The following is a 14,059-nucleotide window of genomic DNA, read 5'->3' on the forward strand; positions in this document are numbered from 1 at the left end:
TCTCAGGCCTGACCCCCTCAGTCTCTAGGATGGGGGAGCCTTCTAGAGCCCAAGTTTAGGGAATGGAGGATTCCTAGAAGGCCTGTCTTTCTGGGGTCCCCTGTCCAGTGGGCGGGTACTCTCTCGCCCACAGAAAGCAGGGGTCTGCACAGCCTTGGGTCTTGGGCCTGAGAACTGGCTATTCCAGTGGACTTTTTTTTTTTTTTTTTTTTTTTTTAAGTAGGCTCCACGTGCCCAGTATGGAGCCCAGCCCTGGGCCCGAACTCACTAGAGGACCCTGAGATCAAGACCTGAGCTGAAAATCAAGAGTCCGACACTTAACCCACTGAGCCGCTAGGTGTCCCTCCAGGAGATTTCTATTCTAGGGGAACCCCCTGGAGAGGGAGGGCTGGGAATTGCTACATCCTGCTGTCCCCAGGAGGGAGCAAGACTGGGAGAGGCAAAGGGCCTGTGGTCGGGTTTTGGCACTGGCCTTGTAACAGTTTGGAGTCAACACTGGCGACAAAGGGCACAAGAGGCTGTAAAACGAGGCGGAATGTAACTAGAAGGGCGATGGGCATGTCCACTGTCCTCTGAGTAACTGTGGTCACGGGGCCCCACTCGCATGTCTTTTGGTCTCCTTCAGAGGTCTCAGGAGAGCTCTTGAAAGTGTCTGGAATGTGTGCCTGGCACGGCTGCCAGCTCCCCGGGGAGATGGCTCTGCGCCGGGCCCAGCTGCCGCTCTCTTCTGCACGCTGACCCAGCCCTCCCGACACTCGCTCCCCACCCACTGGGGCTCCTAAGTGTCTGTCGCAGGGCTCCGAGGTTCCTGCCATCACGCCTCTTCTAGATGAGGTGCACGAGCAGGGTGGAGCAGGCCGAGCCCAGGACCAAGCCCAAGCACAAATAGAAGGACATCACCACCCCCGTGGCCTCGGCCAGCTCGCGGGGCACGATCTTCGGCCCGTACATGAGCGCCAGCGTGCTGAGGTAGCCGTTGCTGAGGCCGAGCAGGGAGGTGAAGAGCACCGGGTAGAGGTCGGACCGGAAGAGCACCGTGTGCAGGTGGACGCGGGGCTGATAGTTGCAGAACATGAAGAGGGGGAGGAGGCAGGTCCGGAGGAGCACCAGCCCGGGGAGCACCTTGCTCCTGGGCCCCGGCACCTGAATCCAGGCTGTGACCTGCCGGCCACACAGGTCGGCGAAGTTATACAGGAGGAAGGTGGTGAGGGGGATGAAGAACCTGGTGGTCCACGGCGAGCCCGAGCCCTTGTCGAGGGACTCGATGTTGGTGGAGACGGCGGGGAAGACGAGGCTGGTGATGAAGAAGAGGTAGACAACGCAGAAGCCCAGGCCGGCGGTCTTCTTCAGGATGGGGCGGAGGGGTGGTATAGAGGAGTCGCGGGATCTGAGGGCTGCCAAGGGGGTGCTGGGGGAGTCCTGGGGTGGCTGCTCTTCCCCAGAAAACACAGGGGCTGGCCAAACAGGTCTCAGGTAGAATCTGCAGAGGGAGAGGGTTCACGGTCAGAGGGCCCCAGAAAGCAGGGTCACTTGGGAGTTCTGGGGACATGGGCAAGGGACCCACAGGCCTGGTGCATGAAGCCTCAGGAAGCCCTCAGACATATGTGTGCCCGGGCAGCCACAGGGAGACCCGCACAGTCCTTGGCCTGCCCATCCTGGTGCTGTCTGAAAGGCTGGCCGCAAGCAGGGACAGAGGGAAGCAGCACTAACGGCCACGTAGTGAGCCATTGTTTTCATTTTGCTTTGGGCCAGACATGGAGATAAAATAGCACTTTAAATATAATTTTTAAAATTATAAAAATAGCACAAGCTTGATGCAATGAACTCAAAATACAGAAGGAAAACGGTTGACTAGAACGAGTATGGCCACCTCGGTCTGGTCTCACTCCTTGGAGGTCCGGATGGTTAAAAATCTGGTGTGTATGGCTCCGTGGATGGGCAAACATCCCCTCTCCCCCCACCACGTGTCCTTCCTAGTTCTGTTCCTTAAGCAAAAGGGGTCAAACTATACACATTGCAAAACTTCCCGCAACAGGGCAATTCCTAAATCTATTATATAAATAATGTATACAAATGTGTTACATAACAGCCCAAATAACATGCATAACATGCATGATATACACATGCGTGCCCATAATTGCATCTAGAACAGTATCTCGTGGCCAACTGTTAACATGGAGACACGTGACTCAACGCCTCTCTGCTGGGTGGCATACTTCATCGTATGCATATGCAATTTAACTGCTCCCCTGCTGATGGACATTAAGGTTAGCTCCAATCTCTCTCTACTATGAATAATGGTGCAATGAAGAGTCCCACACAGCCTTGCGCCTGTATGCTAGGACTTCAGTAGAGCAGATTTCTAGAGAAGGAACTTCTGGATCAAAACATTTGTATCTTTCAATGGAATATTATGCAGCCATCAAAGATCCAGAAGTCTTGCCATTTGCGATGACATGGATGGAACTACAGGCTATTATGCTGAGCGAAATAAGTCAATCAGAGAAAGACAATTATCATACCATCTCACTGATATGTGAAATTTGAGAAACAAGACAGAGGATCACAGGGAAAGAGAGCAAAAAATGAAAACAAGATGAAACCAGAGAGGGAGACGAACCATAAGAGACTCTTAATCTCAGGAAACAAGCTGAGGGTTGCTGGAGGGGAGAGGGGTAGGAGGGATGGGGTAGCTGGGGGATGGACAATGGGGAGGGTATGTGTTATGGTGAGCGCTGTGAATTGTGTAAGACTGATGATTCACAGACCTGTACCCCTGAAACAAATAATACATTATAAGTTATTTTTTTAAAAAAGCTTTTCTTTAAAAATTTTGTTAAAATTTTCTTTTAAATTTTATTATTCTCCAAATAGGTAAGACCAATCTGTCTCTGCTCTGTACCACTCCCCTGCCCCATCTCCAGTCACTGGCCCTGTTAATCTTTATGCGGTCATTGGTTTCTTCAAAAACACTGACCACAAATTATAACCATTGGGTTAGTTTATGTTTTATCATTTGGATCCTTTGTTAAAAGACAGCTCCCTGGGGCGAGTACCATGTTTGCCTATTTCCAGCTAGATCACCACACACAGAGTAACCCTTCAAAATAGAATTATAACTAATAAGTCTATAAAGGTATCTTTCCCTCCATATCCTCAACACTGATATAATCAATATTTTCAATTTCTGCTACTTTCACCAGAGTAGAAGACACTTAGGTGGCTTGGCCTTGCCATCTTGCTGTGTGACCTTGCCTGAGTCACTCAACCTCTCTGGGTCTCAGATGCTGAAAGCCAGGAGACATAGGCTGACCACATGACCACATCCCAAACAGAAAGCTTGGTGTGGGGTTGGGAGAACAGGAGCTCTGTGATGGCTGGGTTCTGGTATCAGCCCCCCTCTGTTTCCCCATGTGACATTAGGCCAGGCATGCCCCTCTCTGAGCTCAGTTTCCTCCTCTGTAAGATAGATGGGTCCTGCAGCCGTGAGCTTCTGAGGGCCCCGCCAGGCCGCCCATCCTAAGTGCTTACAGGTAATAATCGAGTCGGTAGGAGGGCTCCTCCTCCAAACCACTTTCTCGTGTGATGCTGAGCCGGGCACTGCAGACTTGAACTCTGTCTTGTTCCACAACCGCTATTTAGGGGAAGGAGTATACTTACTTCCCCTCCGACTCAGCGGCAGATCCCGGCCTGAAGTCAGCTCTCAGAGGGCTCCACGCCAAGTTCCCCTGGTGAAACCTCTTCCTCATCAAGCTCTTCCACCTCTGTCTCCCGTCGCCCTCCCCAAGCCAGCAGCCCCCCGCACTGCCTGGGGGTCCGTTCCTCCTGGGGGCAGCACCCATGGGTTCCCGTTTAACTAAGATTTAGTCTGAGCAGCCCCAGGAGCCTGGCTGCCTCCAAAGCTCCTTCGTCTGATGCATTTCTGTAAACCCAGGAGTCTTGACCAAAGTTTTAATCAGCAGAGAAGAAGCTTCCATGGGACAAGCATAGCACCTGGGTGTTCTCTGTCTCACAGGCTCAGCTGGAAAGGGTTTTGTGAGGATTTCAGTTGGAAAGTGAGATTAGAAACGAAGGTGACCAACTGTTCCCATTTGCTGAGACTTTCCCGGTTTTAGCACCGAAAGCCCCTCATCCTGGGAATCCCTCAGTTCCAGGAGAACGGGGAAGGTTGGCCACCCCACTGGAGACACACTCGTGTGAAGCACCATGAAACAGGACACAGGGACACAGCAGGAGTGCTGGGACCCTCCTGCCTTCTGCCCATTCCGTGACTCAAAAATGGTGCAAAGGGCACAGCTCTGGAAACAAATCTGGTTCAAACCTGGGTCTGCTATTCACTAGGTGAGCAGCCTGGACACGTCTATTAGCTGACAAAGCCTCGGTTTCCTCACCTGTAAAATGGGGAAGGGCGGTAACAACTGCACACAGAAAAAGTGAAGAAAAGACACACAGGTGTAAATGGCTGAGCTCAGCACCGCCAGGCAACACGGGTCCCCGTGGGAAAGGGCAGAGCTAGGACCTGGGCCTCCCCAGCTCTGCCAGCTCGCCCACTGTGTGGTCACAGGCTGGCCCCCTGGCCTTCTCGGGCTCCGTTTCTTCACCTGCAGAACAGGGCAAATGATTCCTGCCTCTCCTACATCAAATACGATAATGGATCAGGAAATGCCTTGACAAGAATAAAATGCGAGAAAAAGTTGAGGGCTGTTGTTAAAAGAGCAGCAAGAAGCACGAAAGAAGTGCAAGAAGAGGTGGGGAGAGGCCTGGGGAGACAGCGGGTACAAAGAAGCAGAGCTGGGGGAACATCCTGACGGTGAGGGGGGCCTCACCTGGCATACTCCAGCCGCGGCAGCAGCAGGTAGAGCCCGACGCAGAGCCCGAGGAAGACGTCTGCCGTCAGGAAGAAGGCCAGGGTGCTGTCAGTGACGTCGTTGGACGCCGCCAGGTCCACCAGCAGGGCCACGGCACTGATGGTGCCCCCCATGGCTCCTCCTGCAAGGAGCACAGGAGGCCGTGGAAATGGGGGGGTGAGCCCACCTCCCTGCGACTCGGGCATGCCCCGTCCGCTCAGCCTTCATGGAACGGGGGTAGAAACTCTCCCTGCTTGACAGAGATGCTGTAGTCCTTAGGGGGCCCTGACGCCCCGGCAGACACAGGGGGCTGGGCAGCCGTGAGCTCTGAGTCTAAGAGGGTATCAGAGGTCATGTCCCCAGCCCAGGTTTCCACTGACGGGCTTGTGGGAGCTGCAGCCTGAGGGCGCAAACGTCCTCCAGAGTTTCACCTTCACCTCCATCTCTCTTTACTGCCCTTCTTCTAGGGTCAGCAGTTTTCCACTGAGGGGTGGGACTTCTCAGAGAGCTCCTCTCCAGTGCCCTCAGCCCAAGCCACCACCAAGCAAACTGGATCAGAGGTTCAGGGAATGTTCTGGCACAGGCCCACCTGTGGCTCTGAGCAACACCGCCCCATCCCGGGAGTCCTCATCGGTTACAGAAACTCTGTGTCACCCGCCCGAGAGCTCACGGAGCTGACCTTGTACCCCGTGGGAAGTGTGGCACACATGCACGTGAATGTGGTTGCACGTACAGCACACACACGTGCTCACACTTTCTCATACACACTCACACACACACACTGCTGTGCTATAACACTCCTACACACAAACTCACAGTCACATGCATGCAATCACCCTCCCACATGAAATGTTCTCTCTGGCCAAGGGCTTTGCCATGTGACCCGTGTGAAAATATGTCACCACCATTGACCACTACCAACAGAGGAGGTGGCACAACTTAGTGGACCCACGGCTTTGGGAGCCAAACAGGTGTACCTCTGACCCTTGACCCTGCGGCTTGTTCACTGCGACTGGGGAGGCTAACACGACGCCCTGGAGCCCCAGTTTGCTGGTCTGTAAATTGGGACTAACAAGCCCTGCCTTGAACAGCTGCTGTGAGGCCTGAGCTCATGTCTGGAAAGGGCCCATACACAGTCGGCTTTCGACAAGTGTCGGTCCCCTTCTTTGCTGCAATCACACTGTCACTTCTGGGAGGCGGGGTGGGGAGATGGGGGGATGGACCTTACTTCCCTGTTGAACCCTCACAACCGTGGGTAGTCAACCTGTGCTAGGCAAGACTCAGAAGTCAGACATGGCCGTGCGTGCCCCCAAGTCATTTACTCCTCTCCACCTCTGTTTCATTGCCTGGAAAATGGAGCTAATACTCGTCCTCCATCCCCCGAGGTCTGGTGAGTACGTCGCACTGCCTGGCTGAATGAATGAGTCTGTCGGCATTGACAGCCAGGAGGCCAGGACACGGATTCTCAGGGAGACGAGGAGGTGGGTGACTGCAGGCAGCAAACAGCAAAGTGTTCTGTGCGGGCAGGGTCAGCCCTGTCACTGTCACACAGATGTGACCAGGTGGCACTCTCTGCTGGGTGCTGCTCAGAGCAGGAGCCCAGAGCAACAGTTGAGATCCTCACCCACACTCTGCCTGACCCCTATGGGATCCTGACCCCTCTGACCCCAGCTCTGCTGGGAACAGCCCACCGCCTCCCACCACAGATCCTTCCTCCCTAACCTCCCTGTGAACTTTATTCGCCCAGGTGGGGCCAGAGATCGGGATTTGAAAGGACAGCAAAGAGATTCAGGTTAGCACAGCGAAGACAAAGAGCAGACTCTGGAACCAGAACATCTGAGTCCCATCCTGATTCTACCTCTTCTGGCTGTGTGGCCTTCAGCAAGTCACTGAACCTCTCTGTGCTTCCGTGTCCTTAGCTGTAAGATGGGGATGTTACTAATGCCCACATCAAAGGGCTCTTACGAAGATAAAAAGGATCCTGAGCCCGAAAGCCTTGAGAATGGTGCCCGGCACAGAGGAGTGCCTATGAACCTCTCAGATTCCCGATAAGGTGTTTGGCTATTTCTGTCCTTCCTACATCAAAGCAGCAACAACAGGGTAAACCCCTTGCCAAGAGGGTGCCAGCTTCAGAGAAGCTGTAATCCCCACCTGGATGTTTTGTAAGAACTGGAGCTCAATTTGAGTAAGACACTTGCCGGCTGCCTAAGGAAGAGATCTTAACATCACCGCCTATTGATTTCCCTCTCTCTCCCCAACTTGTAGGGAATTTACAATATTATCATCAACAACAAACCAGGCCTCCGGGAGCTCATCTTTCATGACTCCCTACTTTTATCTCATCAGTTATGGAAATACATGCAAATGAGGGGCTTAAAAAAACACCAGTACAAAACAAATGAATTGTTCCTCGGATGCCTACACATGCAGAATTCACAGATGGGTTCCTCTGGTCCAGAAATAACGGGGGCTGGGGAGATGGCATTGGGGCCTCTGGGAGCTGGGGCCACCTCGGATTTTCCAGGGTGAGGGGCTCCTGATGGCTCCTCCCAACCCCCTGCCGAGTGATGACACTGGCTTAGGGCCTGGGGTAATCAGTACCGAAGTGTGAGAGCCAGACTTCTCCACTTTTTCAAACATGGAATTTCTGAAAAATTCACAAGAGAGTCCCCTTTTCGAGAAGATTCCCGGGTAGCCCGATGAACCCGAAGGACCCCCTGCCAGCATAAATGGTGGCTTTGGCCACTGGTAGACAGGTAGCCAGCAAGGTGTTTGTAAGGAAAAATACATCTGCCAGCAGGATGGAGGGAGATGACGGGTTCTCTCTGAGACTCAGGTGACAGACGAGATCACATCCAGTGCTTGGGGGCCATTTCCCTCAGGCTAGGAATGTCCTTCTCAAAGCCCTGCTACAGGCATATTGACTGTACTCAAGAAACTTAGCCATGGGCCCACTTTCATTTTACTTTAGAACCAAGGATTTCCCCGGACAGAGCCAAAAGCCTGATCTTATGTCCAAAATGGTAAACAGACTTGAGCTCACATCTGAACTCTGATCTGCAGGTAGGAATACCGCCAGTGCTGAGTTGAGAAGGGATGGGAGGCTCGGGGGAGAGAAACGGATCTATTAGTGATGTTCATGGACACAGAAGAGATTCTTTGTGAAATTCTTTTCAAGTGGGCCAATGCTTATGACCCTCCTTCACACAACAGGGACGTGCTCGATGCTGAACACAGCTGCTGAGTTCCCAGTCTCATGTTAAGGGACGGTGGTCTTCTGTGAAAGCACAGATTCTTACTGACCCTACTCCTTTTTTTCTTGCTGGGACATCTGAGCGAGGGAACAGAGCTGTGAAAGGCCTGGACCACGGGCTTAGGATCAGCATCAAACTTCAGCCAAAGGAGTTGACCCAAGTGGTGCATCTGCATTTCCAGAGATGGCCAAAGTTCAGGGTCATGGAGGTGCTTATTTGCTAGGCTATCGGCTCCCGAGAGGCTGGGTCTGTTCATCTTTGAATCCCTAGCACATAGTAGGTCTTCTATAAAATGAGAAAGGAAGAAAAGGGGGAGAAGCTAAGAGGAAGGCAAAGGAAAGAGAAAGCAGGGGACAGGAGAAGGCGAGGGGACTAGGAGGAAGGGAAGAAAGGAATGCTGTTGCAGGAGATGCACTCGGTAGACGGATATGTTTGCCGAAAGGGGCTACAACTGGCTTCCCTCCCAGCTGCTCTTCTTACAGGATGATTTTCATGCTCTTCCGCTGATGCATGTGGGTCTGTGTTCTCTCCCCTCAAAGGCCCGTGGGCTCGTGGCTATGGTGGGCGTGGCCATAAATGGCTTCCACATCTAAGCTATGAAAGGAAATAATGTTTCTGCCTGGGTCTCCTGGGATGCTCACTCTGGTGACCCAGGCACCATGCCCCAGGGAAGCCCACCAGGCCGTGCCGAGACCCTGGTAGAGAGGAACCCCTCAGGCCCCAGGCCCCAGCCTGGCTGAGTTTCTCAGAGTGGGCCCTCCAGCCCACAGCTCTACTCTGTCGGCTAATGCCGTGCAGGGCAGAGGAGAGCTGAGCTGTCCCTGCCGACTCCTGCCCAGGTTGCAGATCTGTGAGCCAAAGACATGACTCCTATCGTTCGAAGCCACTAAGTTTTGGGGTGCTTTGTTACCCAATAATAGACAGTGCAAATAGAGCTAACACTTGTTGCCTTTTCTGGAAGGGTAACTGCATGTCCCTCTGCATGACCCCCCAGGTAGACTAACCTGGTCTGCTGTCTGGAGGCTGGCTCTTACCTGATATCAGCGCCTGGGAATTCCTCATGGGGAAGGAACCTGTCATGCCGAAGACGCTGCTGTTGAAGATGGTGGAGGTCCCGCTGAGAATCGCCATGCAGATGATGGTGACAGCAAAGAAGCCATAGGTCCAGGAGGAGGTGTCCACCTTCACTAGTGCAGTCATCACCAAGAAGATGGCCAGCATGACAGTCAGTGAGGCCAGCACACGGACTCGAATCGGAACCCTGGGCGGGGTGGGGGGATGCCAGAAGCGGTCACAGATCCCCTTGGGCTGGTGGGGAAGGTTCTTAAGGGACACTCTGCAGCCGGGAGGCCTGGGCCTGAATCCTGCCTTCCTGGCTCACTAGCTGTGTGGCCTTGGGTCAGTGACTCCATCTCTCTGGTTTCAGTTCCTGTGTCTGTACAGCAGGGAGGAGGATGGATCCACCTGCAGGGGTGGTGGTGAGGGTCTCTGGAGGGGAGCGTGTGGAGTGCAGGGGCAGAATCAGTTCAGGGCAAATGCTCAGTGGATATTGCTTCTTTTCATCTTGCTGTGAGGTTCAAGGACAGGACAGGAGGTCTCAAGGCAAGCCCCTGCTCTCAAGCTGAGCTCCCACTGGCTTTGGCTAGTGTTTCAACAAAGTCACCACCATCTGGGCTTCCTTCTCCCAAAACTTAGCAGTGGCGGGAGGAGGGAGATGAGCAGTAAACCAACACCATCTTCATCATAGAGCGATCACCCAGATAGCACTAAACCCATGCCAAGTACCCTTCGGAATGTTTCTACATGCTGACTTGTTGCCTTCTCACGCCAGCCCTGCAAGACAGGCCCTCTGACCGTCCTACAGGTACAAGGAAGGAAACTGAGGTCAGAGATGCTAAAGAACTTGCTCAAGGTCACTCACTGTGACCCCGAGAGGACTGGCTCCAGTCTGTACTCTCAGAAGGACACTCTACGGCTTCCCTGGAAGGAAGGGAATGTGGGTGGTCCAGAACAGGCTGGGGCAGAAGGATTCTCCTGCGACGGTTTCAGCTGTCACGGGCAGCCGCTGACGCCAAGCCAGAGCAGCCCTGGGCCAGTCCCACACCCACAACGCAAACCACACGCTCCTCTGGGCCCCCAACCGCCCAGATGCTTCCCTGAAGCGAGGAGCAGGGAAGGCTGGCTCTCCAGGAAACTGCACATTTTTATTCCAGGGAGAGAGAATATCATGGAAAGGGGCTGTTTAATTCATCAGATTAGACTAAGCTTTAAGCCAGATTGGATATTTGGTTAATTTTCCCGAGAACCAGTGGGTGGGGGCTGGGAGAAAAGCCAGATTAGTTATACACACATAAAATTTTTTTTTTTTATAAAAAGAAAGACCTGAAAGGTAAAAAAAAAATGTATCTACATATATATGTACATAAATAGGTGTGAAATGATGAGCATGAGAAGCAAGGATTTTTCAAAGTGCTTTTGCGGCTCCGGGCTAACTGGAGTTTTCTCTGATCTTGGTTCTGATCCTTGCTGGAGGGAGGGCAGGTGCCACCTCTGCTGCGTAAAGGGTAGAGGGAAGCCTGCGGATGTGAAGGGGCAGAAAAAGGTCTCGGTGTGATTCCGTGGGGAGCAGGGGAAGAGAACCCAGGTCTGCTGAGCCTCCGCCCAGGGCTATCTGCCAACATGCATTCTCTCTGGTGTCTGTTATGCAAACATTTATCAGATAGTTCCGGTGTGTCAAGCCACCTGCTGGGTGACCCCAGCCCCGGACAGGCATTTTGCTTTAGTGTGCACAGTGCTCCATTGGGAGGGCCCCAGGGCATTCTGGGTGCATCCAAGGGGGTACAAAACCCAGCCTGAGGGTCGCAGAGTCTTTTTGGAGGAGGTACCCAACCTGGAGTATAAGGAGTGTTGGGATGTGAGGGCACGTGTCTGGTGAGAGGGGACATGGCACGTGCAGGGACCTGGCCTCAGACTGCAGGTGAGATCGAGAGCAGAGGCTGGAGGGAAGCAGAGCCCTATCCTGGAGGGCCAAGTCCAGCTGCTAAGTGCCAAGGCTTGACCCTCAGGGCAGGGTGTAGGGTGCATGTGCAGGTTTCGTCTGCCATCATCCTTTCCCTGAGGCATACTCTTTCTTCCATGCCAAGTTATTCTGGAGAGGTGGCTGGCCACCTTGTCCATCCTGACCAAGCCACAGATGATGGACACATGATGACTGGGTCTGGGGTAACTGGAGTGTCCTATGCCACAGGGGCAGGTCACTGGTTTGGGTTTGGGATTAGCATGTGAGCCAGGCAAGGCCAGTGAGGGCCCTCCAGGACTGAAAGGTGGAGATAAGTTCCTTCCCTGCCATGACCGTGTTGGGGGCTGCTGGTTGTCACCTGGCCAGCTGCATGGAGAGAGACCACATTTGGGATGAAGCCAGGCAGACACACACACAGAGCCCAGGGACAGTGCAAGAGGACAGCCCTGGGCACATACACGATCTCCTAGATCCAGCAATGTGCAGCTATGTGTGGCAGCAGCCCTGATTTTAGTTTTCCAGGTCAAGAATGAGAAAACCCTTTTTGTGTCTCTGTTGTTTGTTACCAAGAATGCTAACTCACACAAAGAGGCACATCAAGGCTTCTAGCTGGTGGGTGATCTGCCCAGTGCACCATCCCTCTACCTGGAAACAGGCTGCAAGTGACAGGTAATTAACATCTCCTAAGAGCACCTTTCAACCAACAATGGGTGGGGGGAAGTGGGTGGATAAACACCCCGGCTCCCTCCCCCTCAGGTGTGCCTTCCACACTGGGTCCCAGAGTCCCCAGGCAGGTCAAGCTCGGTCTCTTTCTGTGGGAGCTGGTTTGGTAAGGCATGCTTTATTGGCTGCCTTCCCTTCTCATCGCCCCCCTCCATTCTCCTACCTTCACCTCCCAAGTAAAGGGCTCACACTTCAAATCCCTGTTGCAGGGGCTGTTTCTAGGGAACCCCACACCATGATGCATCTTCCCAGGGTCTGCAGGGGCCTCATCCTGGGCAGGAGCTGGCGGGCAGCCAGGTAGAGCAACTGGACCCCTGGGGGCCCAGAGTATCTAGTGTAAGTGCACACCAGCAGTCCTGGAAGCTGGTGGTTAGGCCTATCTCTGACGCTCGGGCTGGTTCTCCACACTCAACCGGGTCGCACAGTGCCTTCCACCCTTCCCCAGCAGCTGAAGCTGCCCCATGCCCCAAAGATAAGAGCCAGCAAGAGCTCAGAGCCTGGGTCAGCATAACGTTGCCATTTACAATTGTAAATATTAAGATAGTTACGGAGAGAGAGAGGGTGGCGATGGAGGCCAAAAAGCTTTACCAGATCCCTGGGGCAAGAAGGAGGCCCAGGGCAGACTAGAGACAGGAGGAGTGCCGCCAGGACAGTGCTCTGTCTTGTTTTCCCCTGCCCCCCCGCCCAGGGTGGACAGAGGGCCTGGGAGGGACCTGGTGAGTCCCTGCTGGACCACACAAACTGACAGGCAAGGCTTATTAGCAGTAGAGGGAGACTTTCTGCTTCTTGACCCCCCCAAGTATGGCAGGCAGACCCCTGGAAATACGGAGTTTCCAGCCAGCCTCAGGTGTGGGCTCTGCCTCTAATCACCTCCTCCCAGCCCTGGTGAAGACGAAGTCCATGCTTGTGGTGTCCCAGGAGCTCTCTGGCGCCTGTCCCAACAAGGTAATTAGTTGCCCCTACAGGAAGGTTGCTCTGGAGGGAGCTGGGGGACTGCTCGCCCAGCACCCCCAGGGTGGTGGGAGGTGAGGAGGTAAATGTCAAAGGCAGGCCAGGAGCAACGGAGTCCCTGCAGGTCCCTCGCCTGCACAGGCCTCCTCCTTGCCGGCAAATCACCTGCCACGTGACCCATTCTGCCCCAGGTCCTCAGGGGTCCTGCATGGAGCTCTCTTCAATGCCCACGAAGCTTTATGAGATGTGCTACATGGAACCCACCCCACGTGCAATAACGGGGGCACGCTGGCCTCTCTTTGCTTCTTCCACCTGGGCCGAGAGAATGGCCAGGGGGACAGGGACATCGTCAAGATGGTAGAGACAGTCTAGACTAAGGCTGCCCTGGTGTCAGGGGTTCTGCTCTGGGACAGGGGATGGCCGAGACAACTGCTTCAGCCCCGGGACCCTGGGCAGGCCATAGGAATGTGAGATTCTGGGCAAGGGCTAGGGCTGCCAGCTTCCCTCCCCCTTGTTCAGGACCCCAGGGGACTGATTTCTTCATAAGTCTCTCAAATGTAAATTCTACTCATAAGTATTTATGATGCTACAGATTTAACATAATAAAACACTTGGAGATTATGGATGAGCCAGTCAGAGAAAGCCAGGGTTCTCCAGGAGGGGAGAAAAGGAGACGTTTCAATCTCGCGCATTAAATAAAAAACAGCTTAGCCGCAAACCATCTTCCCACAGCCCAGAAACAGACGGAGGCCCGCAAGCATTCCCCACATTGCCTTCATCCCTCTCCTACACGGAGGAGGGCAAGGGCAGGCCCTAGGATGGGCTGAAACTTCTGGAAGAAGCCCTATAGTGCTGAGCCTTCACAGCCAGCTCCCTGCCTGACTTTGGGAGGGTGGCTACCTGGGCGGTCCCCTGTCCCCACTGCAGGCAGACCTAGACCTCCTTTACCACCTCCTTCCTTCCAGCTGCCTGAAGCCAGGGCAGAAGGCTCTGAGGTGTGGCTCTGGCCACAGGGAGGAGTTGGGGGACCCAGAGGTTCCAAGTACAAGTGTGGGGCGAGGAGGGTCCCATTTCCCGTCTGGACTCACCCTGTGAATTTGACCTCCATGTGCCTATCTTATCTGTAAAGCAAGGTACTGAGTTTCCCGCTTTCCAGCTGTTGGGAGGATTAAAGGAGACAAAGCTTTAAGGGGTACGAGTGCTCTGAAGTGCTACCTGAGTGTCCTGAGGGCCAACCTTCCCTGTTGCTGACCACTGTCCCAGGC

General features: G+C 53.9%; 1 protein-coding gene across 1 annotated transcript in view; it reads right to left on the bottom strand.

The window, feature by feature from the left end:
* Positions 1–701: 701 nt before the first annotated feature.
* Positions 702–14,059, bottom strand: part of SLC29A3 (solute carrier family 29 member 3) — a 38,837-nt gene continuing 25,479 nt past the window's right edge. Inside the window, exons 4-6 of the mRNA XM_032841064.1 lie at positions 9,136–9,362; positions 4,827–4,989; positions 702–1,480 (exon numbers count right to left, since the gene is read on the bottom strand). Of these exons, the coding sequence (XP_032696955.1) occupies positions 826–1,480; positions 4,827–4,989; positions 9,136–9,362 (1,045 nt within the window). The 3' untranslated portion in view covers positions 702–825. The remainder of the gene's footprint in view (positions 1,481–4,826; positions 4,990–9,135; positions 9,363–14,059) is intronic.

The sequence above is a fragment of the Lontra canadensis genome, unplaced genomic scaffold, assembly GCF_010015895.1.
Source record: "Lontra canadensis isolate GAN:19392208 unplaced genomic scaffold, GSC_riverotter_1.0 scaffold3, whole genome shotgun sequence".
Taxonomy (NCBI): Eukaryota; Metazoa; Chordata; class Mammalia; order Carnivora; family Mustelidae; genus Lontra; species Lontra canadensis.